The sequence below is a fragment of the Equus asinus genome, chromosome X, assembly GCF_041296235.1.
Source record: "Equus asinus isolate D_3611 breed Donkey chromosome X, EquAss-T2T_v2, whole genome shotgun sequence".
NCBI classification, from domain to species: Eukaryota; Metazoa; Chordata; class Mammalia; order Perissodactyla; family Equidae; genus Equus; species Equus asinus.
Genome location: NC_091820.1, coordinates 38,827,502 through 38,854,470, shown reverse-complemented (window position 1 = coordinate 38,854,470; position 26,969 = coordinate 38,827,502). Strand labels below are relative to the sequence as shown.

Genomic DNA, 26,969 nt, shown 5'->3' with positions numbered 1-26,969 from the left:
TTTGGAGGGATTAAGGTCACAGGGCGGGGCCACAACAGGGTTGGATGGGAGAGTGAGCAGGGGGCTAAGATGGGACATTTGTGAGCCAGAGCCTGGCAACTGGAAAGGTGCTGATTTTTGAAAAATGTTTGTACAAAATATATACCAGCACCAAACAGTTAGAAACTAAGATGAGAAAAATGATATCATTTCCCAGCAGTATCTGAAATTTAAAGTACATAGGAATAACTCTAACATAATACATGTGCAAGATCTCCAAGGAAAAAAATTATCAAATATTATCAAGTGATTAAAGAGGCCCTAATTAAATGGAGAGATATATTAAATTTATTAATTGAAATAGTTAATATTGTGAGGATGTCAATTCTTCCCAATGTGGTCTAGATATTCAATGCACTCCCAAACAAAATCTCAAAAAGATTTTTCCGTGGAATTTGACAAACTGATTCTAAAATGTATATCGATATACAAAGGACCTACAAAAGCCAAAATCCTCTGAAAAAGAACAAGATGAGAACTTGCCATATCAGATATCAAGGCTTGTTATAAGGCTACAGTAAGTAAGAACAGAATAGAGTTCAGAAACTGAGCTCCACATATATGCACACGTGATTTATGACAAATGTGGCACTATTGAGCAATGAAGACAGGGTGGTCTTTTTAACGAACGGTGGTTAGATGAATGTTTACTGTGTAATTATTCTTTGGAGTATACACATATGTATAACATATTAAAATAAAGCATTTATTGAATGCCTGAATACTAGTAACTACAACTTACATAGTGCTTTTTACCGTATTATGTGTCGGGCACATAGTACAACGTGCTTTACATGAATTAGTTGTTTTACTCCTAGGAAGCAGGCACTATTAATAGTCTCATTTTGTAGACGAGGAAACTTAAGACACTGGGAAGTTACGTAACCTGCCCACGGTTGCACATTTAGCAAGTTGAGTTAAAGACTTGAGCTAAAGAGCTGAGACTCAACCCTAGTCGCTTTGTGCTAAAGCTCTTGCCCTTAACTTGTACTTGACTTGTACACTTCCACAATCTAGAAGATGAATGCCGCCTTAAATGAATGAGTCAAGAAGTCAGTCTCCGTCCCTCCCCTTCCCTCCTAACGCACACACCGACGCACAGACACACACAGAGACAGAGACACAGACACAGACACACAGACACAGACACACACAGACACACAGACACACAGACACACAGACACACACACACACACACGCACGCACGCGCGCACGCATTACACTCCTTTGCCCACTTGGAAGAGCCCACGGGACTGCAGGCGGAAGAACTACAACTCCCAGCAGCCATTGCGCGCTCAAGCTTGCGCGTGCACATTCGCACCCGGACACCAGGCATCCGGCGTGCGCTGCACTCACTCTCGGAACTACACTTCCCGTCTCTCCCAGCGCAGCCCGTGACACTCCTTGGACCGCGGGCATTGAGCGGGGTTTCAACAGCTGCGCCTTTCTTGCTCGGACCCGGCCCTGAACCCAGCCCCGGACTCGAACACGGCTCCACCATGGAGGAGGCGGACCGAATCCTCATCCATTCCCTGCGCCAGGCCGGCACGTAAGGACACAGCCCCCGCCTACCCCGGAATGCCCACATCCGGGACTCCAAAACTCCGGACCCAGTCACCCGGGAACCTTAAAACCCCGGACCTTGACATCCAGGGCTCCAACTTCCAGGACCCTAAGACGCCCTGTTCCCCTTATACACACACACACGCACACGCGCGCTCTCTCACACTCTGACATCAGGGGCCTTCCAAACCCTTTGACCCCGACACTTGAGAAACCCCAAACTCCAGGACCCAGACACCTGGAAACCTTAAAACCTTGGAACCTCAAGACCCGGGACCCTGAAAACTGTGGATCTTGACATCAATACCCTGGGACCTTGATATCTGAAGATCCTAAGACACCTGTATCCTGAGAACCAGGGAACTTAAAACCCCAGGACCCTGGCATTCAGGGACTCCAGAAACCCTGGCACTGGATGCTTGGGAACCTTCAAACCCGGTTTCCCAACGCCTAGGGCTTTTAAAACCCCAGGACCCTAAAATCTGGCGATCTCAATGCTTGGTGACCCTGACATACAAGGACTCCTGCATTCGATGGCCCTAAAACCCCAGGATGCCAACATCTAGGGAGCCTGATATCTGGATTGCTTGAAACCAGGAGGTTTTGATATCCAGGGATCTTGACATCCAGGGACCCTGACATTTGGAACTTCCGAAGACCCCAGCCTTCCAACATCTAGTCTCGAAACCCTAGCAGCTCAATATCTAGGGACCACTGACATGCAAGGAATATGATATCTGGGGACCCAGAAACCCAGAGACCATGCCCCCTGGGCCCCTTGCCCTTCCCAGACCCCAGAAATTTGGGGCTTTTAAACATAGGGAAATTTGAGATGTTTTGAACTCAAATGCCTTCTATCCACCAATCCTCTACACCAAGGTCTTAGGACCTGAGGACTTTCCCAGTTCTTAGTTTTCCAAATGGAAGTCACAGTCACCAACACCCAGGACCTGTCTGAACTGTGGCCATCCTCCCCATCCCCACCCCAGTACCAGGGCTTCCAGAAGGCAGCACGGCCCAGCTTGATCCCTGTTTTCTGAATGCTCCCCCCCATCGAGCCTGCCCCTTTCTTCTTCAGGGCAGTTCCACCAGATGTGCAGACCCTGCGAGCCTTCACCACTGAGCTGGTTGTAGAAGCTGTGGTTCGCTGCCTGCGTGTGATCAACCCTGCCGTGGGCTCTGGCCTCAGCCCCCTGCTGCCTCTGGCCATGTCCGCCCGGTTCCGCCTGGCCATGAGCCTGGCTCAGGCCTGCATGGTGAGTGCCCTCCTCCCGAATACACACAGCCTCTTCCTTCCTCCTTCACAAAGTCACCATGCTCTTTTGAAACTCTTGCCTTTCCTCTCTGCCACCTCCCCTTGTGGCTTAGTGTTCATTAGTTAAGGCTGCTGGCTCTACGGTCAAACTTCCTGAGTAGTTCAGATCCTCGCTACACCACATGCTAACTGTGTGACCCTAACCTTTCTGGGCCTCAGTTTCCTTATCTGTGAAATCGAGGTGATAAAGGTTGTGTTGTTATGAGCATTAAATGAGTTAATCCAGTTTGTGCCTAGGCTGCCCCTGGCTCCCACATTTTAAGCTTAGCACTGAGAATTTTTTCCCCTATAGTATCCATTTACCAGTTCCAGAAAAGGCCCTCCTTGGTTCACGTGCTCACTCCTAAATTAACCACTGTGTACTCTGATTGGCCCAGCCTGGATCACATGGTCACCCCTGCAGGGCACTGTGATTGGCTGCTCCTTCAGGATCACATGGAGTTGAGGAGGGAGGGTTACCCAGGGGAAGATAGGCCTGTTAACTACAACAGTGTCTGCTGCATTCCCCTGTGGCAGCCACATCCATCCTGCCTCTCGTGAGAATAATTCCCAAGCTGTCTCTATCATAGATAAAGGGCCTTCTGATGAAGCCCTCCCACCTCCCCAGAACAGAGCTGTGTCCAGTTACTAGATCCAAGGGCTCAGAATAATGTCATTTCTCCTGGCTCACTAGCTCTGCGACTTTGGGCCAGTCTCTTCAGCTCTTTGCGCCTAAGTTCCCTCCTGTGTAAAATGGGTGTAAGATTGTACCTACCACGTAGGGTTGCTGTGAGGATTAAAAATGAGTTGTTATATGAAAAGCTGGATATAATAAGCTATGTGTAAGTGGTATTACTATTATTAGATAGGCCTGATCTGGCTGCTTGCATTCCAGCAACCTGTGGCTACATAATGAATGTAAACACGGCCGACATACCCCGTCTGTGGTGGTGGAGGGACGATAGAGTAACTACGGTGAAAACTGCCGTTTAGCCCCAGGGGACGGGGTGGTCAAGTTTCTTGCGTTAGTCCATGGCTGGTGCAGTTTCTGTCTCTTAGCCCTAGGCCTCTGAGCTCTGCCCATCCCTTAGCTCTCAGGTTCACCTACCTCTCAGGAGTTCTCAGGTCCTTCTGGCTGGGGCTGTCCCCTGGCCTGGGGCTGTATTGTCAAGGATGGCACTGTATGAGGTGGAGGTTATGTCCTCTGTTTGGCAAAGCGAGTGCACAGTGGGGGATGTGGAGGAGGGGCTGGGACCCAGGCCTCGCCCGATTCTCTGTTGCTCTCTTCTCTCAGTGCTGTCTCCCACTGGATTTGGTGTTGACCCACTTTTGCTCACACTGACTTTAGCGTGGGGCAGAGAGTACGGAGTTTTGGGTGATCAAGAGGTTCATGTGATTGTCTGGCCCCAGAGCCTCAGTTTGCCTGCAGCAGGCAGAAGGGGTGTCTCTCAGCCCAGTTGTGTGCTGCCCCTGTAGCCACCTCTGCTCAGCAGCACCGCCTTCTGGCGTCTGCCTCTTCATGTTCCCTGCTCCTGACACCACTTTCTGCAACTCAGCCACCTCCATATTTTGATGTCTGTCACTTCACACACCCAACTCCTGGAATGAGTTTCTGTATCAGTCACAACTCTTTGATTGCAGGTCTCGGAAAAAACTCAAAGTAAAGTAGCTTAAAAGCCAGTGGTTTTCACACTTTTTTGACTGTGACCTTCCAAAATAGATGTATCTTATGTTGTGACGCAGTACACACATATGCATATAATAATGATGTTTTCTGAGTGTGGACTCTGCGCCCGGGCACTGTGGTAACGTGGTGTTAACTCAGTCAATCCTCATGGCAACTTTCTGAGTAGGTACTGTTGCTATCCCTTTTTTCAGATGAGGAAAGTGAAGCACAGAGAGGTTAAGTGATTTGCCTGAGGTCACACAGTTGGTTAGAGAAAAAGCTTGGATTTCAATCAAGAAAGACTGCTTTCAGAGACCGTGCAGCTCTAGACCAACAGCAACTCTGGCAGAAAAAGGCTTGCTTTCTCTCTAGGCCTGTGTCTCAGTCCCGACCCAGAACCCTGATTGTCTCTTTTATCCCTAAAGCAGCCACATAGGGAAAGTACTGTCGGCCCCATTTTCCAGCTAGGAAACTGAGCTTCCTGGTGGTTAAATAACCGGTCCAAGGCCTTTGAGCCAGTAAGTGGCACAGGCTGGATTTCAACCCCAGGTTTTTTCACTCCAAAGCCTGTAGTCTCTTTAAAAAAAAATTGTTGTTTTGAGTAGGTTATTTTGTCAGTCAGGGTCCAGTCTTGAGACAGAAACCCCAGCAGCAATTTGAATAGGGAAATTTTAATATAAAGAATTTTAACTAGGTAAAAGATGGTTAACTACCGAAAGGGTAAAAGAGATCTCCAAGGTGTGACAGAAGTAGCATGATGGCTTGAGAAGTCTTCCCGGCACTCACTCCACACCATTCACTGTGCTCTTAGCTGTCTGCTGTAAGGGAATTACTTTGGTGAGTTTCTTGTGTATCTTTCTTTTTTAAAGATTGGCCCTGAGCTAGCGTCTGTTGCCAATCTTTTTCTTTTTTTTCTTCTTCTTCTCCCCAAAGCCCCCCAGTACATAGTTGTATATTCTAGTTGTAGGTCCTTCTAGTTCTTCTATGTGGGACACCACCTCAGCTTGGCTTGATGAGTGGTGCTAGGTCCGCGCCCAGGGTCTGAACTGGCAAAACCCTGGGCTGCTGAAGCGGAGTGCGTGAACTTAACCACTCAGCCCTGGGGCCGGCCCTCTTGTGTATCTTTCCAGTTTTTTTAAAAAATGCAGATATAAGCAAACATGAATATATATTCTTATTTCCCCCCTTTCTTACACAAAAGAAAGCATATACCTAGTTTCTTGTCTTTTTTTTTCCTAACAATATCTCCTGGAAATCATTTCATATCAGACAATAGAGATCTTAAATCATTTTTTCCTTTTTACAGCTGCATCTTAGTCCACTGTATGCAGGTACCATAGTTTATTCAACCACTCTCCTGTGCTTGCACATTTAGGAAGTTTCCAATATTTTGCAAAGAGTGCTGTAATGAATAATCTGGTGTGTATATATTCTTGAATTGTTGGAGGGATATCTCCGTGGTAACTCCTGGAAGTAGGGTTGCTAGGTGGAAGGGTAAACACATCTGTAGTTTTGTTAGATTTTGCCCAATTGCCCTCATTGGGGTTGTTTAATTTTTGCCTCTCCGGAGATAGTGTATGAGAGAGTGCCTGTTTCTCTACAGCCTCGCTCACTCAGGGTACTGTCCGACTTTTACCTGTTCAATAGGTGGGGAGTGGTATTTCAGTATAGTTTCTCCCCCGCCAGCTTTGTACTTTGAAAAACTTTCAGATTTAAAGAAAAATGAAAGTAGAACAATGAACACCTGTATACCCTTCTCCTAGCGTCCTGTGTTGTTAACATTCTGCTCCATTCTTTTCTCTCTCTATAGATACACAGACACACACATTTTTTTGCTGAACCATTTGAAAGTGGCAGACATCATGCCACTTCACACCTAAAACCTTCAGGGTTCCCCTCCTCAGTAAAAGGCCATTGGCCAGCATAGCCACAGTACCATGATCACACCCATGAAATTGAATATTGATAGAATAATAGTACCTAATATCTAGTACACGGTCAGATTTCCCCAGTTGTCACAAAAATACCCTTTGTAGCTGTTTTTTGAACCACAGAGTCCGCTCCAGGATCTCATGTTTTATTTCACTGTTACGACTCTAATCTTACATGTCAAACAGTCCTCCTTTGTTTTCGTTTCTTTGTTTCTTTCACGATAAATGTTTTTGAAGAGTCCAGGCTGGCTGTTTCATGGAATGCCCCACAATTTGAATTGGTCTGATTGTTTTCTCCTGATTAGATTCAGGTTTGGGGCGGGAACACCGCACGGATGATAGCATCTCCCTCCCAGCGTGCACCTCGGGAGAACATACCGTCAGGTGGTCCCGGGGCAGTGATGCTTGTGTGCGCTCTCTCAGTGTGCTTTCAATTTGTGTCCTTTTTTTTTTTAAAGCTGAGGAAGATTGACCCTGAGCTAACATCCATTGCCAATCTTCCTCTTTTTGCTTGAGGAAGATTGTCCCTGAGCTAACATCTGTGCCAGTCTTCCTCTATTTTGTATATGGGTTGCCGCCACAGCGTGGCCACCAACAAGTGGTGTAGACTCACACCCAGGAACCTAATCTGGCCTGCAGAAGCGGAGTGCACCAAACTTAACCACTAGGCAATGGGGCTAGCCCCTAATTCATGTCTTTCTTACAGGCAAGACTGGACATATTTGCACATGTTTCAGGGCCATTTTCATTTCTTTTTCTGTGAACTGTCTGTTCCTGTCTTTCACCTGCTTTTCTGTCGCACTGCTGGTCTTTTTTGCTGGTTTAATTCTAAGTACTCTTTATGTACCAAGTAGATTCACTCTTTGCCTGTGATATGAGCTCCAGATATTTTTTCTCAGCTTGTCATGACTCTTTTGACTTTGCTCATTATATTTTTTCTTTAAAATCTTTATTTCATTTCTTGTATTTAGAAATACCTATCTTCTCTTGGATGGCCTCTGGATTTTGAGTCATGGTTAGAAAGGCCAGAGCTTTGCTCTTCTCTCTTGCTCTCTGTGGCACTGACTGTAATTCCTCTGTGGCTCCCCGCAGAGGCCTGGAGGTCTTGGGGAGCCCAGGGGAGGTTTGGAAGGTGGTGGTTGGTGAGAGTGGGAGCATTTGTGGTCTAGGGTCCTGCCTGCCTGCCTGATAGGGGCCCCCTCCTCAACTCCCAGGACCTGGGCTATCCCTTGGAGCTTGGCTATCAGAACTTCCTCTACCCCAGTGAGCCTGATCTCCGGGACTTGCTTCTCTTCTTGGCCGAGCGTCTGCCCACCGATGCCTCTGAGGATGCAGACCAGCCTGCAGGTATGGGGTGCCTGGGGCGTACTGAGAGTGGGGGGAGAGGGTGGCCTTCCTGGATGTTATAGTGGCTGAGAGAGGTGGAGGTGGTGAAAAGGTTGATGGATAGAGGTGGGGGGGTGTCTTTGGGAGAGCTAGGTGAGAGGATGGGGTCTGGGAGAGGGGGTGCAGGGCACGGGCAAGGGGCCAGGGCTGGGGCCCACCCAGGTGGTAAGTTGGTGCTGGGAGGGGCTGCTCTGCCTCACCTCCTGCCTGCTCCCCATCGCCCACTCTGCTCCAACCACACTGGCCTCCTTGATGCTCCTCTGACGCGCTGGGTCACTTGAGCTTCCAGGCCTTCATATTTGCTGGATTATTTTTCCCCCAGATATCCTCACTCCTTTACCTCTTGGAGGTTCCTGTTCACATTTCTCCTCAGGGAGGCCTTCCTTGGGCTGCCGTGTTTAAAATCCCATCTTCTTCTCAACAGTCCTCCTTTCCTGATCACCACCTGACAGTTTTCTGTATGTCCTTATGCCCTTGGTCATGATCTGCTTTACCGGAATGCCAGCACGGCAGGGCAGGGCCACTCATCTGTTTGTTCACTGAGGTATCTTGAGAGTCTAACAGTGACTGGTACATAGCAGGTCCTCAATAAGTGTTCATTGAGTAACCGAGTTGAGAACGATAGCTAGATAGATATGCATCTCGGGGGAGGGGGTCAGGGAGCGATGGATGCATTTTTGGACTTGTGGCATTGTGAGCTGATTGACATTCCCTCCCCACCCCCAAATAGGTGACTCAGCTATCCTTCTCCGGGCCATCGGGAGCCAAATCCGTGACCAGCTGGCCGTGCCCTGGGTCCCACCCCTCCTCCGCACTCCTAAGCTGCAGCACCTCCAGGTGGGACCCTCCAACTCATGTCGATGTTGCTTGTCCATGGTTTGCCTTCCTTCTCCCCATCTGGGTGCTCAGGTTTTTGGCCCCCTCCCACTGATGCCCCCCATCACAGTTCATCCTGGAAGCTCTGATTCTGCTTTCCTACCAGGGCTCAGCCCTCCAGAGGCCTTTCCACACCAGCAGGCTGGTCATGCCTGAGTTGAGTTCCAGAGGAGGTGAGGCTGTGGGGAGGGGCTGGCGAGAAGGGTAGAGGTGGGCCTGACTGTGGTGAGGCAGGAGGGCTGACTGACTCTGTTTCTGCCTCCAGAGCCCCGAGAGTTCCAGGCAAGTCCCCTGCTGCTACCAACTCCCACCCAGGTGCCCCAGCCTGCTGGGAGGGCGGCCTCGCTCCTTGAACGCCATGCCATCCAGCTCTGCCAGCACACGGGCCGGGACCACCCTGGGGATGAGGACTGGGTCCACCGGGCACCCCGCCTCCCCACCCAGGTACCGCCCAATGCTTAGCTCCCTGCTTCCAAGGCCCCTGCTCACTGCTGCTCCCATTTCGTCTCCCATTGCTTCTCTCTCCTTCTACTTTCCCCACTTTGTCCCTCTCTTTGTCATCTCCCCTCTGCACGCACCTCCCCTGCTCCCCCCTTGAAAGAACACTGGAGTCAGAAAGACTGTGGGCCTTGGACAAGTCAGTCTCTCCCCTCCGAGCCTCCGTTTCCTGTTCGGAGACGTGGGTGGGGCAGTGCTTTCCTCTCGGGGTAGCATTCAACCGAATAATGTGCACGAGGTTCCTAGCAACCCAAGCAGTCAGGATTTGCTCCCTTCCTCCTTGTTTCTACTACCTTCTTTCGGCCCCTGAGTCTCTCTGTCTCTGCCATTGTCACCGATGCTCATCTCTTGTGTCTCTAGAGCTCTGTGCTGTCTCTTCTCTTCTAGAGGTCACCGTCTTTCTCGTTCTGTGGTGTTGTGGCCCCTCTTTCTTGCCCGTCTCTCTGTCTCCTCATTTCTGTGCTGTGTCTCTCCCCTCTCCCCTCTGTCCACCTCTGTAACCGTCTCTTTCTGTCTGCCCTTGCCCCAACCCCTGCCTTCTCATCCATCTTTGTCTCTCTTTTTTAAACTTACAGGAATTTTCAAACACAGAAGTAGAGAGAACATTCTAATGAATCCTATATGCCTGTCACCCACCTTCAACTATAAGTATTTTGCCAGTCTTTCTTCATCTATTCTCCCCCACCTTTTTTTCCTGTATTATTTTAAAACACATTCCAGACATCATGTCATTCCCACTCTAAATACTTCAGCACACATCTATTAACTCATAAGGGCCTTCACTTTGTAATGTAGCCCCAGGGCCACTTTCGCCCCTAGCAGTTAGCAGTGAGCTCTTCGTACCGTCTCACGCTGAGTCCATGACCAGATTCCCCAGTCGTCCCCACACTGCCCCGTTCTTGTCTCTCTGCCTCTCTGTTCCACTCTCTTCCAGCACCTTCTTTGCTCAGCACTCTGTCTGTCTCCGTCCCCGCATGTCCTTTCAGTGTTGCTCTCGGATTTGGGGGATGCAGGCTTACTTCGCTCCCTTCCCACAGTCTCCTCCAGTGCGGGGAGTGAGTATGTGGAGAGAAGCATGGCTGTGAGGAAGAGGGGGCCCCGTTCTTGGGGAGCTCCCAGACCGGTGGGCCAGGAGCGTGGGTTCCGGGCCCCCGTGGTGGGAGAGGCTGGAGGGCAGGTGTGGCTTGTAGGTAGCACCTTGTCAGGCGGCTCCCTGGAGGAGGCAGGGCCTTGGCTGCCCAGCAGGCCTCTCCACCCTCCCATTTGCCTCACCCTCTGTTTCCAGGAGGATACACGGGCTCATCGGCAGCGGCTGCAGAAGCACCTGGCTGAGCATCTGCGCCAGACCTGGGGCCGGCCGGGGGCCCCCCCACAAGCCGGAGACCTGGGAGAGCTGCTGCAGGCCTGGGGTGCTGGGGCCAGGACTGGCGCTCCCAAGGGCTCCCGCTTCACGCATTCAGAGAAGTTCACCTTCCACCTGGTGGGTGGGCCTGAGTGCACAGGAGGCATGCTGATGGGGCCGAGGCCAGCTTGGAGGGGTGCTTTATGGACAGACACCACACTTTATCCACACAGGTTCCTGTGTTACCAGTGGGTGTGCCCTCTCCCCACTCGGGGCGAGTACCCAGAGGGGTCCCCTGGCTTCTCAGGGATTTCACTGGAGAAAGGGTGAAGGGGTGCTGTTTGCGCAAAACCTCAGCCTTCCTGGGCATTTTCCTCTGGACATATCTTCTCTCCTTGGATGGTCACCCAGAGGGGCCCTCATCCTTCTCAGAGGCAGCTGGGGCTTCATAGATGGGGCAGGTGGGCAGGAGCTGTGTCAGGGTCAGGGAAGTTTATTTACGAGTAAACACTCTAGTCTGAGGTCACAGAGAGTACCTTAATCCTCGTACATTTACAGTCTGACAGCCATCAGCGATGGAGTGGGCATGGGGACGGTGCTAGGAGGGCTGGGCTGTCAGAGGCGGGGCCTTCCCTGACAGCCAGGATGCTCCCTTCTCACTTCCCCAGGAGCCGGAGGCCCAGGCAGCCCAGGTGTCAGATGTGCCAGCCACCTCCCGGCGGCCTGAACAGGTGAGCAGAGCAGCGGGGGGTGCCCTGGGCCCTTGCCTGTCTAGTGAACCTGACACCCCAACCCCACCTGGCCTGTGCCTCCCAGGACACGTGGGCAGCTCAAGAGCAGGAGCTGGAGTCCCTTCGTGAGCAGCTGGAGGGAGTGAACCGCAACATTGAGGAGGTTGAAGCCAACATGAAGACTCTGGGAATCAGCCTCGTGCAGGTGAGGGCGGGAGTGGGGGAAGGGCTGCCCGCCTGGGGTTGGGTCACAATTCGGGCCTAGAGGGCTTAGAGGGACTAGAGGGGGCCAAGAGGTACTCTGTAGAGGTCTGCAGATGTCGGAAAGGTTTGTGGGGGCCGCTGGGGACATGTGGGGCTCTTAAGGGTTCAGGGGAATGGGTGAGGATAAGACGGGGATGTAGGGTGTGGGGATGGGAACTGCAGGGGTTAGAGGCACCGGTGGACGTCAGTGGGGCCTTGTGGGTGTCTGTGAGTCTCGCACTCAGACTGTATGGGCAGGACCTTGTGGAGCTCGTCAGGGCTCCTGGGGGTCAGTGTGGAGGTGGAGGGCTCAGGCCTGTGGGTGCCCAGCACTGCTTATAGGTCTCTGTTGCTATCAGGAGGGGGACAAGGGGCCTATAGGAGCTAGAGGGGTGTGTTGTCATCTGTGGGGGCTCGGGCTAGGCCAGGGCTTTCCAGGCTCGGTGGGGGCTGGGAGCCTGTGGTATGTGGCCAGGCTCCTCCACTGACTGGGAGTGGGGGGTCACGGGGTGCCAGGTGGAGACTGAGTGTCGGCAGAGCAAGCTCAGCATGGCGGAGCGTGAGCAGGCCCTGCGCCTGAAGAGCCGGGCAGTGGAGCTGCTGCCCGATGGGGCTGCCAACCTCGCCAAGCTGCAGGTGGGGCTGGTGCTGGGGCTGGGTGGGGAGGGTCAGAGTTGGAAGGGCCCAGCCTGTGTGACGTGTTATCTCCCTACCACCACCTCCAGCTCGTGGTGGAGAGTAGTGCCCAGCGGGTCGTCCACTTGGCAGGTCAGTGGGAAAAACACCGGGTCCCGCTCCTTGCTGAGTATCGCCACCTCCGAAAGCTCCAGGATTGCAGAGAGGTAGGTTGTGGGGTCCTGGGCTGTGGATGGGGCAGGTTTCTCCCTCCCTAGGTGGCCATCCCTGTGCTCTGCTCACTGCCCTCTACCCATGGGGTCCTGGCAGCTGGAATCTTCTCGAAGGCTGGCAGAGATCCAGGAGCTGCACCAGAGTGTTCGGGCAGCTGCCGAAGAAGCCCGAAGGAAGGAGGAGATCTATAAGCAACTGGTAAGGCCCGTGCAGGGGCCCTGGGTGGCTTGGAGCAGGTGGGGTGTGGGTCCTAGGGGAGTGCCTGCTGTATCCCTGCCTAGGTGTCAGAGCTGGAGACCCTGCCCAGAGACGTGTCCCGGCTGGCCTACACCCAGCGCATCCTGGAGATTGTGGGTAATATCCGGAAGCAGAAGGAAGAGATCACTAAGGTACACCATTGTGGCTGTGCAGAGTGGGTCATACAGCCAGACATGCCCAAGGGGCAGATGTGTGTAGCGTGGCCACACAGGGACCTCACACCCTCTGAGGCAGAGCTACCTGGCCACACCCTGACACAGAACAGTCCCACACGGTCCACTCCAGCCACCCCAGACACAGTAATACACAGGCCCTGTCTGGATGTATGAAAACCCTCAGCTGGCTGCCCGCCCCAGACGTGGGCTCATGGCTACCCTGGTCTCTGCCAGATCTTGTCTGACACGAAGGAGCTTCAGAAGGAAATCAACTCCTTGTCTGGGAAGCTGGACCGGACGTTTGCAGTGACTGATGAGCTTGTGTTCAAGGTGTGGGGCAGGCCGGGCCGGGTGGGAGGTGGGGTGGGGCTGGGCTGCTGCCTGCCCATCTGCTCATTGGCCGGCTTGGGCCTGGGCCCTGCATAAGTCTTGTAGGTACACTAATGCTCAGGCCTGGCTTTGCACCCTGGAGGATGAAGTCAGGGGAGTGGGAGAGGGTGGCCATGTGGGAACCTGGGGGTGGTGTGTGTGAGGGGGCGGGGGGACAGCCCACTGATACCTTTGAGGTCCCTTATGTCTGGTCAGGATGCCAAGAAGGATGATGCTGTTCGGAAGGCCTACAAGTATCTAGCTGCCTTGCATGAGGTGAGGGGAGAAGCGTGCTGGGGGGCTGGCTGGGGAGGGGTGGGGTTAGGGTACAAGCCTTCTGCTCCTGCTGTCCCCAGAACTGCAGCCAGCTCATCCAGACCATCGAGGACACAGGCACTATCATGCGGGAGGTTCGAGACCTTGAGGAGCAGGTGAGGCCTGGGGGTAGGAGAGGAAACCAAGGCAGGCCAGGGCACAGCTCCTCGGTTTATGCCGAGAGAGGCTGTGGAACCAGACACAGACTACGGCTGGAGTCTCAGCCTTGCCCCTTAGTAGCTGGGTGACCTAGGACATGCCAGTATCCTACTCTGAGCCCCAGCTTCTTCCTGAGGGTCTTCACAGGGCTCTCTGCCTCCTAGGGCCATTGGCAGAGGCTTCAGCTTGAGTATGTAGTGGGTAACCCTGCCACGCAGCAAAGGACACTTTAGGTGGATGGATGACACATGCAAAGGCCTGGCAGTGGGACAGAGCAGGCTATTGTTGGAGGGGGTGGGAGGAGCGCGGGAGGGGCCCCGAGTGGAGGTAATGGAGGGAGGTGGTGAGCAGGAGCTGGGAAAGGGCCCTGCATGCTGAAGGGATGTGATTTCATTGCCTTAGATTGAGACGGAGATGGGCAAGAAGACCCTCAGCAACCTGGAGAAGATTCGCGAGGACTACCGAGCCCTTCGCCAGGAGAACGCTGGCCTCCTGGGGCGGGTCCGTGAGGCCTGAGGAGCCCCCAGCAGGGGTCTCCCCCCGGCTTAGACAGGGATTTGGGGTGTAGGGGGCGATGGCCAAGCACTTGCCCCAGCCATTCTCTGTTAGCTGTCTAGTTCCTCCTGCTGTGGCCTTGAACTAGACCCCTGCCCACCTGACTCCAACCCTTATCTGGGGTGATCATCCAGAGTGTGGGAGCTCGGCTGCAGTTTATTGGGGACAGCACTGGGGGTTGGGGCCTTGGATCCCAAATAAATGAGGGGCTCTGACTGCAGTCTAAGCTGAGCCATGGCTAGGGACACAGGGCAGGGGTGGGGGGTGGGTGGCGTTTGAGCCTCGGTACATTTTGGTGAGTCAGTGTGTGTGGCCATGCATGTCCGTGTGGGACTCAGGAGACCCGCTGGGGCGCTGTGTGGGTGTGCGTGTGTGCAAGATGCACAGGTGAGTTCTCAAGGGCCGTGTGACTGAGCATATGTGTTAGGAGCTGCTTGAGACCGTGCGTGACTGGTATGTGTCTGCATGGCTTTCTGGGACCTGAGATCCTGTAGGTACTGAGGCTGCTTCTGCACGGGTGTCTGGGCATGGCCTGTGTGACACTGCACCTGTGGGCCCAGAGGCTGGCTGGGGGTGTGTGCTTTGGGGTATGTGGGTTGACAAGACTGTGTTCAGGCGTGATTGTCTGTGTGATTATGCAGATTTGAGGTCATCTGAGTGTACCAAGGCAGGCTCTTTGTGTTTTGGGGTTTGTATTGAGTCCAAGCGACAGGATTGTGACCATCTGTGTGTCTTTTCCAGCCCCAAGGTCATCTGTGAGAGTGACTGAGGCAGGCTGTGTGTGTGGTTGGTTGTGAAAGCTCATTTTGGCTGGAGAGCCCATCGCAGGAGGCTGGGCCAGGGGTGTAGGGCTGGGGCCCCTCTGAGCAGCCTTGGTGCAGAGCATATGATCCAGGAGGGTGGTCAGCTGGGGAGCGGGGTCCCCGGCAGGCAAGACAGTGTGCACCTCACTTCTTGGTCCCTGCGGGCAGGTCCAGGGCCTATCACCCCTGCCCCCTGCCACTTCCATCCCCCAATTTGGCCCCTGTCCTTCCTTCCTTCTTTCCTTGGTTTCGAGGTCAGGGGCCAGGTGTGGGGTTGGAACACCTGCTGGGCCTCTGGCTCCTCTTCTTGCGGAACTCGAACTCATCCACGGTCCACACAGCCCCCTTCTCACTCTCCACCCGCACGAAGCACTTGTGCAGGCTCAGGTTGTGGCGGATGGCATTCTGTGGAGGGAGGGCCAGCCGGCCGGGGGCGGGGGGAGCGGGCGGGCAGTCATGCTCTGAGGTCAGCAGTCCTCACCAAAACCCGACCTCCTGCCCCCTCCCAACATGCCTACAAGCCCAGCCCCAGGCCCACCTGGCTTGGCCCAGCACCCTGGTGGCATCTGAGGCCCTCCCAGCCACTGCCACTTCCAGAGGAGCTCACCTTCCAGGTGGCAGGGTGGTTTCTGAAGAAGGCGAACATGCGTGTGAACCAGTGATAGATCTCGTTGAGTGTCCGCTGCTTCTCAGGAGCCTCCAGGATGGCCTGGGGGTTAGGGGGTGTGGGGTAAGGGGAGCCGCTCTCCCAAAGTTGGGCTGAGAGGGGCAGTGGCCCACCCTGGGCCATCTGACATGGGGTGGAATTGTGGGGGCAGGGGAAGGGAGAGAGGGAGATGGTGTGGGGTCAGAGACAGGGTTAGAAGTGGGGTGAAGATGGGGGCAGGAGGGGGTTAGGTAAAGGATCAGGGTTGAGGTTGGAGTGGGGTCTGGTTAAGGGTTGGCGCTGGAGTTAGGTTACAGGTCTGGGATAGAGTTGGAGTTGGGGTTCTTTGTAGGGGTGACATTTCAGGGTTTGGGAAGTTAAGGGCCAGGAGTGGGATGAAGTTAAGGATTTGGAAGGGGTAAAGGACCAGGCAGAGTTCAAGGTGAGGGAAGGGATTGGTTAAAGGTCAGGCTAGGGATGGACTGGGGTGAGTTGAGGGTCGAGGGATGGGATGGCATTAGGTCAGGAGTCAGAGATGGGCCTAGTTATCTAGCTACTTTATGTGTCAAGGATGTGGTTAGGTTCAGGGTCAATAATGAAGTTAGCTGTGGCGAAGTGGAAGTTAGCTGTGTGTAGTCATTAAGGGGCATGGCTAGGGCTAGGTGTGGAGTGAGGCCAAGGGTCAGTCAGGGCATTGGATTTGTTTGGATTTAAGAATGGGGTTAAATCCAGGGTCAGCGATTACGGCTGCCATGAGGTTTTGGGTCAGGATGGGCCTTGGTAGGGGAATCTGTGGCATCGTGTAGGCCTAGGATGAAGGTCCGGGCAGGCTCTAGTGATGGTTCTGGGAAGGCATTAGGGAGATTCAGATGAAGGAGTTGGGATGGGGTGAGGTTAAAGGCCAGGTGTTACAAGGAAGGGGTTAGGGATGGAGTCCCGCTGGGGGATGTGTTGACATAGTGGGGTATGTCGGGGCTGGGGAAGGAGTTAGGATAATACCTGGGGTGGGTTTAGGGCCAGGGGAAGAAATGAGGTTCGTTTTTGGGCTATTTATAGGTCTGGGAGAGGGTTAAGTATGGGGTTGAGATGGACATCAGGAAAGGGGTGGGTTTAGGGCCAGAATTTGGCTTGCACTGGCCTGAATGGTGGTTTCGGTTTGGGTTCAAGGGTAGGTCTCGGGTGAAGCCAGCACGGGGGATCACATCTGAAGTTACGGGTTTGTTCATGAAGGAGCCCGCCCTGGGGGTGCTCAGCGGGGGCGGGGTAGGTGGGAGTTTGGGAGGCAGGTCCCCCCCCACCCCTTCTTTCTCTTCCTTCTCCTCATCCTGAGCTGCCCTGCTTACCCAGCGGATGAGAGTGGCATAGGTGAAAGGGGGCCGCATGTTGTGGAACTTGAAGTAGTCCATGTTGTGGAAGAACTCTGCTGGGGTGGGCGGGGAGAATCAGGCCCCATCCGGGAGCTCCTTGCTCCCTCCCCCGCCCTCCACTCTACAGCATCCTGTCTGCACGCCTGAAATCCCACCCTTGATCACGGGTACTGTTTGCTGAGCACTTGACATAAATTGTATCATTTACTCTGCACCCCTTCCAGCAAAATGGGGCTTGTTTTCCCTGAGGTTTAGAAGAAGTGAAGTAACTTGCACACCAAAGGGATGTAACTGGTTAAGTGGCAGAGCCAGGATGACACTCAAGGGTCCTGATCCCTGTTAAGCCAATAGCGTAGGCCTTGCAGGCAGTAGGAGACTCATGAGCTCGGGTGAATCACCCCACTTTTCCTGGGGGAAGGAAGGGAGAATCCCTGGGAATTACTTAGCTAGTTCCCTCCCTTCTGATGGCCAAATGGAATAGCTGAAGCCCAGAGTAAGTGAGCCCCAATCCCCAGGGGAGACAGCTGAGACCATAATGGGGCCTTGCAGGCCATGGAAATCCTGAGAGGAAGCTTTTGCAAGCAGATGTGTTGTTCCCAAAGGCTGGGTGGCAGTGGTGGGGAAGAGCAGTATGGAGCTCCTTTCTGTCCACCCCTCACTCCCAGTGCCCATTAGGGGCTCGGGGGGCACGACGTAGTGCACGGACCAGCCTTACCCGGGAATGTGCTGTTTCCGTGGCTGCCCCAGAGGTGCCTCCGCACAGCAAACAGGCCATCTGGGGCCTCCTGGGGGCTGGGCCAGGCTGGGACAGCGGTGCCTGGAGTGCCAGTGGCTGCGAGGCGGCAGGAGCCCTTGTCAGATGATGCCTGAGTGAGAAGGGAGAAGCTGGTGACCCAGAGGCTTAAACTTTCCACTTTAATTTTAAATAAGTAAAGTGTTTTTAAAAGCCGGGTTGCCCTGCTCTCAATTCCAGTCTGATGTGGAATCCCATGAAGCAGCACAAGCCATATTTATTAGAGTGTGGGTGTGGACACTAGCGTGTGAGTGCACCGGTGCTGGGGCCATGAGCTGGGGCCGAACTTGGCTCCTCTACTACCCAACTGTGACCTTGGCAAAATCACCGAAGCCTCCCTGGCCTCCATTTTGCTCGTCTGCGAACTAGGGGCGATAATAATACCTACCTCATGGTGGCCTCACGAGGATTAAATAAGTTAACATGAGCCAAGTGCTCAGCAGTGGTGCCTGGCCCCCAGGCTGGCTTCGTGGGCGTGTGACCTGTGCAGTCGCACAGGGCCCTGCACTTTGTTTAATGCTCTGCGGACCTTATCTTGAAATCTGAGGCCTGCATTTTCATTTTGCACTGGGTCCTGCGAGTTATGTAGCTGGTCCTGCCAACGGCGCATGATCTACATTCAGTGTCTTTGGCTATTTGCTATTGCTTTGAAAAGTCAAAATCGCATTGTTTCGGGATCTTAGGGTCAGAGGGTTTGTAAGTGGAGGGGGACAGATTCCCAGGTCTAGGTGCAAGGATAGGTCCCCTGCCCCCTGCAGGGCCCCTCCCCTGCCCCCCAGTAGTCTGTGCCACCCACGGGCCTGGGGTGGCTCACCGCAGACGGAGCCTTGGTCAGGGCCATCTTCCCAGCCAGGTGGGCCTGCATAGCGCCCAGCTTCTCCTTCTCCAGCACCAGCTGTGAGGACAGGCACAAAGTGAGGCCTCAGCTTGGCCTTGTCTGCCACATCTTTGCCCAGGCCATGGCCTTCCCTGGGAGTGCCCTGCCCCCTCCCTTCCTTTATGCCAGCCCCCATCCTGGAGGAGCTTGGCTCCTGGCACAGGGTGGACATGAGGTTCACCATCTCCCCCCACCATGTCACCTGCTGCTCCAGAGACTGCACCACCTCCCTCTGGAGGAGACACTGCGCCCTGCCCTTCTCATCCAGGAGATGGTCCGCCTGGCAGTGCCTGAGGAGGGGAAGATTCCAAGCAGGTGACCACGGTGGGCCTGGCCTCTTGGCTCAGTGTTCTGAGTGGGGAGGGCCTGACCCTCTGGGAGGTCCCTCCTCAGAGTCTCAGCCTCCCTCCCCTCTCTCTACCTTGGTCTCCCTCTTGCACCTGTCATTCCTTCAACACATGCTACTTGACGTCTACTGTGTGCCAGGCCTGAGCTTGCCACGTGAGCCTGGCCAGGGTGTTGGAGATGTTGTGGGAAGGGTGGTGAGCTGAGAGTGGGCCAGGTAGGAAAGGCATTCCAGGTAGAGGGGACAGCCTGTGCAAAGGCCTGGTGGTGACACTGATAGTTGGGTGTGGTTGGAGAAGGGGTGTGTGTGTGTGTGTGTGTGTGTGTGTGTGTGTGTGTGTGTATAATGGGGCTGAGGGGAGGCAGCAACAGCCATTGTGAGGAGTTGGGACTTTGGGGATCAGTAAAATCAGGCTGGTTTGTTGGCATGAGGGGTAGCAGGGCAAAGCAGTTAGGAATGCGGATTCTAGAGCCTGGCTGCCTGGGTTCAAATCCCAGCTCTGTTGCTTAGGAACAGGGTGATCTTGATCAAGACACTTAGCCTCTTTGGCCCCAGTTTCTTTGTCTGTAAAATGGAGGTAAATAATAGTACACCTCTATTATTATGCCCCAGTATACAGATGAGTAAACCGAGGACCAGAGAAGCTAAGTAACTTGCCTGAGGTCACACAGCCGGTGAGTGATAGAGCAGGGATTTGAACCTGCAGTCTCAGCTTTTGCCTCTTTCATTTTACTACCTATCGGAATGAGGCCTGAGTGGAGACCTGCACCCCAGATCTCCCACAAACTGGGGACTCCCCCAGACTGGAATGGGCTTAGCCCACTCACTTGAGGAAGTCCTCTGGCTCCTCGAAGACCTTCTCGCATCCAGGCCACTTGCAGACGCCATTTGCCAGCAGTGAGTAAGAGCCCTGGGGCATGGTCGAAAGGGTGCTGGGGGGACAGAGGGTGTCAGGGGCGGGGATGGCAGGGTGGGAGTCCTTCCCAGCCCTGCCCGCTCACCTGTCTTTCCTGGGTGCACTGGGGCTTGGGAAGGTGCAGAGCAGTGCTGGTTCCCTGGACACCCATTCCACACTGGCCACGTTGATCCCTGCAGGTGGGGACAGGGCACTTCTGGGGACTGTGGGCCAGGCTCTGGAGCTCAGTTCACAAGGCCTATCCTTTTTAGTTTCCCACCCCCGTGAGCCTCGCAGGCCCTGACTCCCAGGGGGCTCTGTTGTCCCTAACGTCCAAGGCTTCTGGTGGAGCAGTTCAAAGACTGCCATTTGTTAGTGCTGACATTTTGACTAACTTTGCAAAGATCTGCAGTTCTGTGAGTTTGACATTCTGCATCTTTAAGGTTCTGAGCCTGACATTTTTTGGAGGTTGGAGTTTCCAAGATGATAAGAACTGACGCCTCTGACCTCCTGAGGGCCACGATTCAGCAGCCTACACTGCTCCCGTGCAAGGACTCGGGGCTCTGGGGTTCTGTGGAGCTGCGGGGTGTGGTGTTACCAGGTGGCAGGCCGGGCCGGGCCTTGAGGGAGAAGACCCCGGTGGCAGCAGTGGGTGGTGGAAGGCTGATCATAGCTGGGCTGTCCAGTGGGCGCACCTGCAGCACTGGGGTCCGGGCATGGGTGTCCACCGTTGAGAGCTGGGGGCACATGTGGGCCATGGTTCAGCCTGGCCCCCCTCACCAGTTCTCCCATCTGCTCCATCCTCCCTGCCCATTCAGGGTCAGTACCTGGTGCATGAAGTGTGGCCTGTCCTGGAGGAGTGCCTGCAAGTGGGGTGAGGGACCCAGCCGTGCTCCGGAGGGTGCCACCATGACTAGAGGCACTGTGGGCAGCTGGGGGGAGAAGGCAGGCAGGTGAGATGCCATCTTCCTCCTCACTGTTCTACATGGCTAATTCATCCACTCCTCACCACAACCCCATGTGGCAGGTACTATGACCATCCTCATTTTACATATGTGGAAACTGAGGCTCAGAGAGATCGACTGATTTTTTCAAGATTAAACAGCTAGTATGTGGCAGAGCTGGCCTCAACCCTGTCACCTCACCTCCTTGGGCCCCAGTCCTCTCCTCTGTCACATGGGGATGGGGACACATGGCCGTGCCCGCGGGACCATGAAAGGGTCTCCTCTCCTGAGACAGGGATTGGGAGGTCGAGGAGAGCCTCGAATCTCTGAGACCTGCTAAGTGGGGACTTTCTTGGCCCTGTGACATCTGCATAAGTCACAGACTTGCCTGGGACCCAGAAAACCACTTCCTGTGCCCCAGCCGGGCCCCCCGCCCAGTGCCACAGTAAAGGTCGGCACCTGTAGGCCCAGGTACCCCACCCTGCCTGCCCCATCCTGGGCCCTGGGCCTCACCTGCAGCTGCGATGGTGGCACGGGGTTCAAGGAGGAGGAGGCATGGGCCCCACCTCGGAGGTCCCGACCCTGGAAGGCTGCCCCTGGGCCCTTGGCCCCCAGCAGGTCCGAGGCCTTTGGTGCAGCTCTCCAGCTGGGCGAAGTTCCTGGGGATGGGCCGAGCGCCAAGGAAGGGGCTGAGGGCTTGGCTGGCCTGGAGTTGGGCATTGGGTCCTTGTCCGAGGGCAGGCTGTGGGGACATAAGGGGAAGGAGTTACACATGTGCTGGGGGAGGGGTGAGAAATACTCAACCACTTGGATACCCCCTCTGATCAGAGCAGGCATTGGCTGGGGCATGTCCCAAAGGGCCCCACAGCTGGACCCCCAGCTCGAGTCCTGCACACACACACATTGATGTCAGGAATACAGGGATGTGTGTTTCTCCATGCATGCCCCACGTGGAGACGTGCACAGGTCCAGCACATGGCTTGCCTGCGCATGCGGGTCCAGCCCTAGTGGGATGTGTCCTCCATGAGGGCAGTCGGGAATTCAGGGTGGTTTGCACGGCCTCAGCCAGAGCGGGTCTCAGCTCTTCTCCCCCACCACTTGAGGCCTGTCTCCAAGCCTCAGCCATCTGGTCCTCCCTGTACCCTGCACGGGCCACACAACCTTTGCTGATTCTGCTGGGGCTGGTCTCTGACTCTCCTGGTGGCATTCTTTTACCTCAGTGACTTGGGCATATCTGGGAGTGGAGAGGGGCATGGACTCAAAAGTTCCCTTGGGCTGCCGTGAGCGGGACAGACTCTAGGAGGGCGAGGGCAGGAGCTGGGGTACTGGTGAGGACACTACGCAACAGTCCAGGCAAGCGACGGTGGTGGCACAGACCAGGATGGCGGCAGTGGAGGTGGTGAGAAGCGGGTGGATTCTGAGTGTTTTGAAGGTGGAGGAGAATTTGCTGGCAGCTTGGATGTGGGGGGTGAGAGAGGGAGGGTCAAGGTGACTTTTGGGTATTAGCCTGAACAGCTGGAAGGACAGAGCTGACATTACCTGAGATGGGGGGAGCAGAGTTGGGCGTGATGATCCACGTGCAGAGGGACATGAAGAGTCTGGTGTTAAACATGTGGTTGGAAATGCCAAGTGGGCAGCTGAGTGCAGGAGTCGGGAGCTCAGATGGGGGCAGGGTCTGCTCATTGCTGGGCTCCTGCCCTGCACAGAGCTGGCATGGCAGGTGCCAGAGAGGAAGAGAGACAGGCTCTTGAGCCAGGGCCTGTGGGAGCTCCTCGACTCAGCCTACACCAGAGTTCACCCCAATCTCTGCTCCCCAAGCCTGACTCATGCTATTTGCTCATGCTATTTGCTCTGCCTGGAATGCCTGCTCTTCCTCTTCCCCTATCCAGACAGCCCTCCATAATGGCTCCAGGCCCCTCTGCTGAGCCCCAGAACCTTACACTCCCCATTGGGCAGGGCTTCGCTTTCTCCGAATCCTGTAATCCCCAGCTAGAGATGGAAGGGACTGCTTAATCCAACCTCCATTTTATTGAAGGGAACATCCAGCTGCACAGTCCCATGGTGACTTGAGAGCTCCACTTCTTTCCCCAGAAAGCGTGCGTGTGTGCACATTTCACAAGCCATCTGCTATGGGGCTGTGTGTGTGTGTGCGCGCGCGCGTGCGTAACTCCCCACCCCACCTCACCCCACTGCACTGAGTTGGAAACACAGCTGCTGATAGCAGCCTGGGGGAGCACAAGGAGGGTTCTGGGGGATCAACGCTCCTTCCTTTCTTTGCTGGCAGCTCATGGGGTTGTCAGAGCTGTGGTGCTGAGGGAGGAGGGTGTGAGAATCCAGGTATTAACCTCAGTCTCTCGGGGGGAGCCCGCATCTATGGAGGCTTAGAACAAGGGCCTGAGAGAATGTCGGTGACTGTGAGGAGGTGAGTGAATGAATGAAGGTAGAGACCGGGGTGATGCTTCTACAAGCCAAGGAATGTCCGATTGCCAGCAAACCATCAGAAGCTAGGAGAGAGGCACGGACAGATTCTCTCTCGTGGCACTAGAAGAAACCAGCCCTGCTGACATCTTGATCTAGGACTTCTGGCCTCCAGAACTGTGAGACAATAAATTTCTGTTGTTTAAGCCCCCTGGTTTGTGGCACTTTGTTACAGAGGTCTGAGTAAAGTAAGATGGATTTGGGTGAGTGAGTGGATGTTTTCCATCACTGTAGCCTGGCCCACATGTCTGGCCTGTGGTCACTTCTGAAGCTGCCTGGACACTTGGCGAGAGCTTATAAGAAACGTCCTCCCCAAACACATCTGGAACAGCCTGACTCAGGGAAGCACAGATACATTCTCAGAAAGGGGACGTGGATATGGTCTGTCTGGTGGTGGGGTACCTGGAGGGCTGGGCTGGGCAGCCGGCTTCCTGCACTGTCTGTTGGGGCGTCCCTTTCTGACTGTTTCTCAGAAGCTGCATGGAGGATGTTTCTGGGACACAGATTGTGTTTTCCTATCGGGGTCTGCATCTGGGCCCTGTTGTCACAGCCCCCGACTTCCCCAGATTTTTCCGCCATTGACGTCATGGCGGCCGGATGCGCTGGGCTTCATCGGCACCAAGGAGGAAGAGAAAGGGGCAGACACCCCACCCCACAGGTTTCGTTCCGAGAATTGGCTGGCCCGTCCTGCAGCCAGCTTGGCCCAGGTGGGGTGATGTGGGTGCTGGCGGATGTGGTGAGTGACGTCCATCTGGCCACCATGACAAGCCCTGGGCCCTGTAGACCTGGCCCTTCTTGGGCCATGGAGATACCCAAGGTTTGATGCTTAGGGAGTGCCATGCAGACCCCACAGATACTGGGACCCTCAGGGTCTTCAAATTGTACTAGGCCAGAAGCTCAGAATCATAGAACGTTATTTCTTAGATTCAAAGGATCCCAGAATCTCAAACCCACAGATTCTGTGGGGCCCGTGGGTCCAACTTCTCACTAGTGAAGGCCAATGTCCCTGGTGTCCAAACTCACTGGAACTCCCTGAAGGACAGGAGGCTCACTACTCATAGTGCCTCGTGCCTACCAGGCCTGGAATTGCAGCAAGCCTGCCCTCAGCCTTCCTCATAAGTTCTGTGAAGGCAGGAGGGTCAGAAGCCTTCTACTTTCTCCACCCTGGGGGCAGGCTCTGCCACTCACTAGCTGCAACTCTCCTCAGGCTCATTTGTGCTTTGGGATTGTAATGGTACCCATCTTCCAAAGTTAATGCACATGAGACACTTAGCAAAACGCTAGTGATCGGCAAATGGACACCTGCAGGGCCTCGGTCTCCCTGTCTATTCTGGGACAATATTCCCAAACTCACAGCCACTCCGCCAGAGATGGGGAGGGAAGCACGGGGAGGTAGAGGCTGGCGTGCCTTCAGCTAGGGCCTCGTGGCAGGGAGCAGGAAAAGCCCTGGCTTTTGCCGGTAGAGAGCCCACCACCAGGCTCTCTGGAGGGGCCCTGGGATGGAGGTTTTCAGGGACCAATGCCAGCTCTGGGGACACAGCTGAGCTCTGTCCACAGCCAGACCCACAGCCAGACTGACTGACTTATGTCCCTCCAGTATCACCGCCCTCTGGCCACGAGGCCTCCTAACCCATGGGGCCCTGGGACCGCACCCAGCCTAGCTCTTGTGAGGCTGGGCCGCAGACCATGACCGTGGATCCTCCTGCCCGAGTGAGGGTCCAACCTGTGAGAAGGCAGAAGCCTCCCTCATGGGGCCTGAGGCATAAACTGAGGCCCACAACAGGGAGAGAGACAGAGCCAGGGTCCCACCAAGAATCCTCAGGTCTGAGCTTGGGTCTCAACTCTGCCACTGTATCTCTGTGAGGCCTTGGGAGAGGCCCTCACATCCATCTCTGGGCCTCAGTTTGCCCCTCTGTACGCTGGGGAGGGGAGAGGTGTGGAGTAGATGAGGGCCAGGGCCCTTCGGCTCTGCGTCTGGGTGAGTTGTTAGATGTCTGCAGGGCTTCAAGTTGACAACTGCCCCTCTATCCAGGGGACTGGCTGAGAGACAGGGATACATAGAGTCAAAGAGAGACAGAAATAGAGAGAGATAGACATAGGGGAACAGAGAGACACAGAGAACAAGAGAGACAGGGATGGGATAGACATGAGGTGGGACAGAGATAGACACACAGAGTGACAAAGAGAATGAGAGAGACGCTGAGAGAAGGAGAGACAGAGTAACGGGGGAGCGGTGGAGAGGGACTCATAGGAGCAGAAAGTCATAGAAGTACACACAAAGTGGGAGACAGAGATGAGGGAAACAGAGAAAGAACAAGAGAGACAGAAACAACACCACAAGTAGAGAGGAGGGTGGGGGAGAGACAGAGAGAGACAGAGAGAGAGAGGCCCCAAATAAGAATAGTCGATGGTCTTTGGCTGGAAGAACTGATGCTGCCTGAAATAACGAGGAACAACAAAGGGCAAGATGCCTGGGGCCTCAGCCGGCTGGCTGGCAGACGGGTACTACATTGTATTGCAAAGCAACAATCAGCCAAGCAGTGTGGCCCTGGTACAAGAACAGACATTGAGGGACAGAGCAGAATAGAAAGCTCAATCGCGTTTGTGATGAATGTGGCATTTCAAACTGGGGGATGGTGGAGGATAGAGTGTTAAACAAATGTTTCTGGGATAATTAAGGGAAAAATAAAGTTATTGAATGAATAATCAGTCCATTTTCCCACCAACCCCTCCCTGCCCAGTTCGAAATGTCACCATCATCATATACCTTAAAATAAATTTCAGATCTATTAAAGAGATAAATAATAATATCTAATACTGATCTTGGGTTTATTGTATGCCAGGCCCTATGCTAAGCACTTAACATGGTTAATAGATTTAATCCTTATAACCACCCTTTGAAGTAGGTACTATTATAAGCATCAAGTACATATGAGGAAATGGAGGTACAGAGAGGTTAAATGCCTGGCTAAAAATCACACAGATGGCTTGGGGTAGGCTGGGTTTGTCCCAGACAGTCTGGCTCCAGTACCCACACTCTTAACCTCTACACTAAATGGAAAAAATGAAGCCATAAAAGAGATCAGAAGCCAACAGGGGTGAACATTTATCTCATTTTCAAGTGGGAAAAGACTTTCTAAGCACAAAACCAGAGACAGTAACCACAGAAGAAAAGACTAACCTATTTGACTATATAAAAACATCATAAGCATCACAAACACCGTAAACAAATACAAAAAGCAAATGATGAATTGGGGGAAAATATTTGCTATATATGTATGGCTGATGGAAGGTTAATATCTTTTCTAAATAAAGAGCTGTGACAAATCAATAAGAAAAAATATGAACACCTTATTAGGACTACGGACATGATCAGACAACTAAAAAAAAGCACATATGGTCAATAAACAATATAAGTAATCAAAGAATTCAAGTTTCCACAATGTAATATTTTTTCTTACCTGTTATGTTGAGAAGGGATTAAAAAATGATAATACCCACCCAGGGTTAGCTTGAGTAGAAGGAGCATAAAACAGGACAACCTTTTGGAAGAGCAATTTGCAGAGAGGGTCAGAAACCTTAAAAATGCAC

At 53.9% G+C, this 26,969-nt stretch overlaps 2 protein-coding genes across 9 annotated transcripts in view; one reads left to right on the top strand and one right to left on the bottom strand.

Annotated features, from left to right (window-relative positions):
• Positions 1-1,350: 1,350 nt before the first annotated feature.
• Positions 1,351-14,448, top strand: CCDC22 (coiled-coil domain containing 22). The gene is made up of 17 exons (XM_044763287.2): positions 1,351-1,588; positions 2,681-2,858; positions 7,708-7,840; positions 8,610-8,716; positions 8,862-8,928; positions 9,021-9,199; positions 10,539-10,733; positions 11,264-11,326; positions 11,412-11,531; positions 12,086-12,205; positions 12,295-12,411; positions 12,515-12,616; positions 12,700-12,807; positions 13,066-13,161; positions 13,417-13,476; positions 13,557-13,631; positions 14,077-14,448. The coding sequence occupies exons 1-17, from the start codon at positions 1,539-1,541 to the stop codon at positions 14,188-14,190; spliced, it is 1,884 nt and encodes a 627-aa protein (XP_044619222.1). The 5' UTR covers positions 1,351-1,538; the 3' UTR covers positions 14,191-14,448.
• A 186-nt stretch (positions 14,449-14,634) lies between these two features.
• The window catches only part of FOXP3 (forkhead box P3), an 18,598-nt gene continuing 6,263 nt past the window's right edge, over positions 14,635-26,969 (bottom strand). For 5 of the 8 annotated variants that reach the window (XM_070502166.1, XM_044763292.2, XM_070502165.1 and 2 more), the window contains 11 exons: positions 21,414-21,642; positions 20,784-20,888; positions 20,555-20,693; positions 20,063-20,150; positions 19,889-19,993; positions 18,918-19,005; positions 18,653-18,733; positions 17,761-17,911; positions 17,022-17,101; positions 15,640-15,741; positions 14,635-15,437 (listed from right to left, as the gene is read on the bottom strand). In XM_070502166.1, the coding sequence (XP_070358267.1) occupies positions 15,288-15,437; positions 15,640-15,741; positions 17,022-17,101; positions 17,761-17,911; positions 18,653-18,733; positions 18,918-19,005; positions 19,889-19,993; positions 20,063-20,150; positions 20,555-20,693; positions 20,784-20,888; positions 21,414-21,620 (1,296 nt within the window). In that variant the 5' untranslated portion in view covers positions 21,621-21,642 and the 3' untranslated portion in view covers positions 14,635-15,287. Of the gene's footprint in view, positions 15,438-15,639; positions 15,742-17,021; positions 17,102-17,760; positions 17,912-18,652; positions 18,734-18,917; positions 19,006-19,888; positions 19,994-20,062; positions 20,151-20,554; positions 20,694-20,783; positions 20,889-21,413; positions 21,643-22,439; positions 26,964-26,969 lie in introns of those variants that run through there. The other 3 variants (XM_044763294.2, XM_070502164.1, XM_044763293.2) reach the window with 2 other exon arrangements.

Excerpts from the sequence above, each read along its gene's own strand:
- CCDC22 (XM_044763287.2), top strand. The coding sequence starts at position 1,539 with ATGGAGGAGGCGGACCGAATCCTCATCCATTCCCTGCGCCAGGCCGGC. Across the intron at positions 7,841-8,609 it reads GGATGCAGACCAGCCTGCAG|GTGACTCAGCTATCCTTCTC; the intron begins GTATGGGGTGCC and ends ACCCCCAAATAG. Across the intron at positions 13,477-13,556 it reads ATCTAGCTGCCTTGCATGAG|AACTGCAGCCAGCTCATCCA; the intron begins GTGAGGGGAGAA and ends TGCTGTCCCCAG.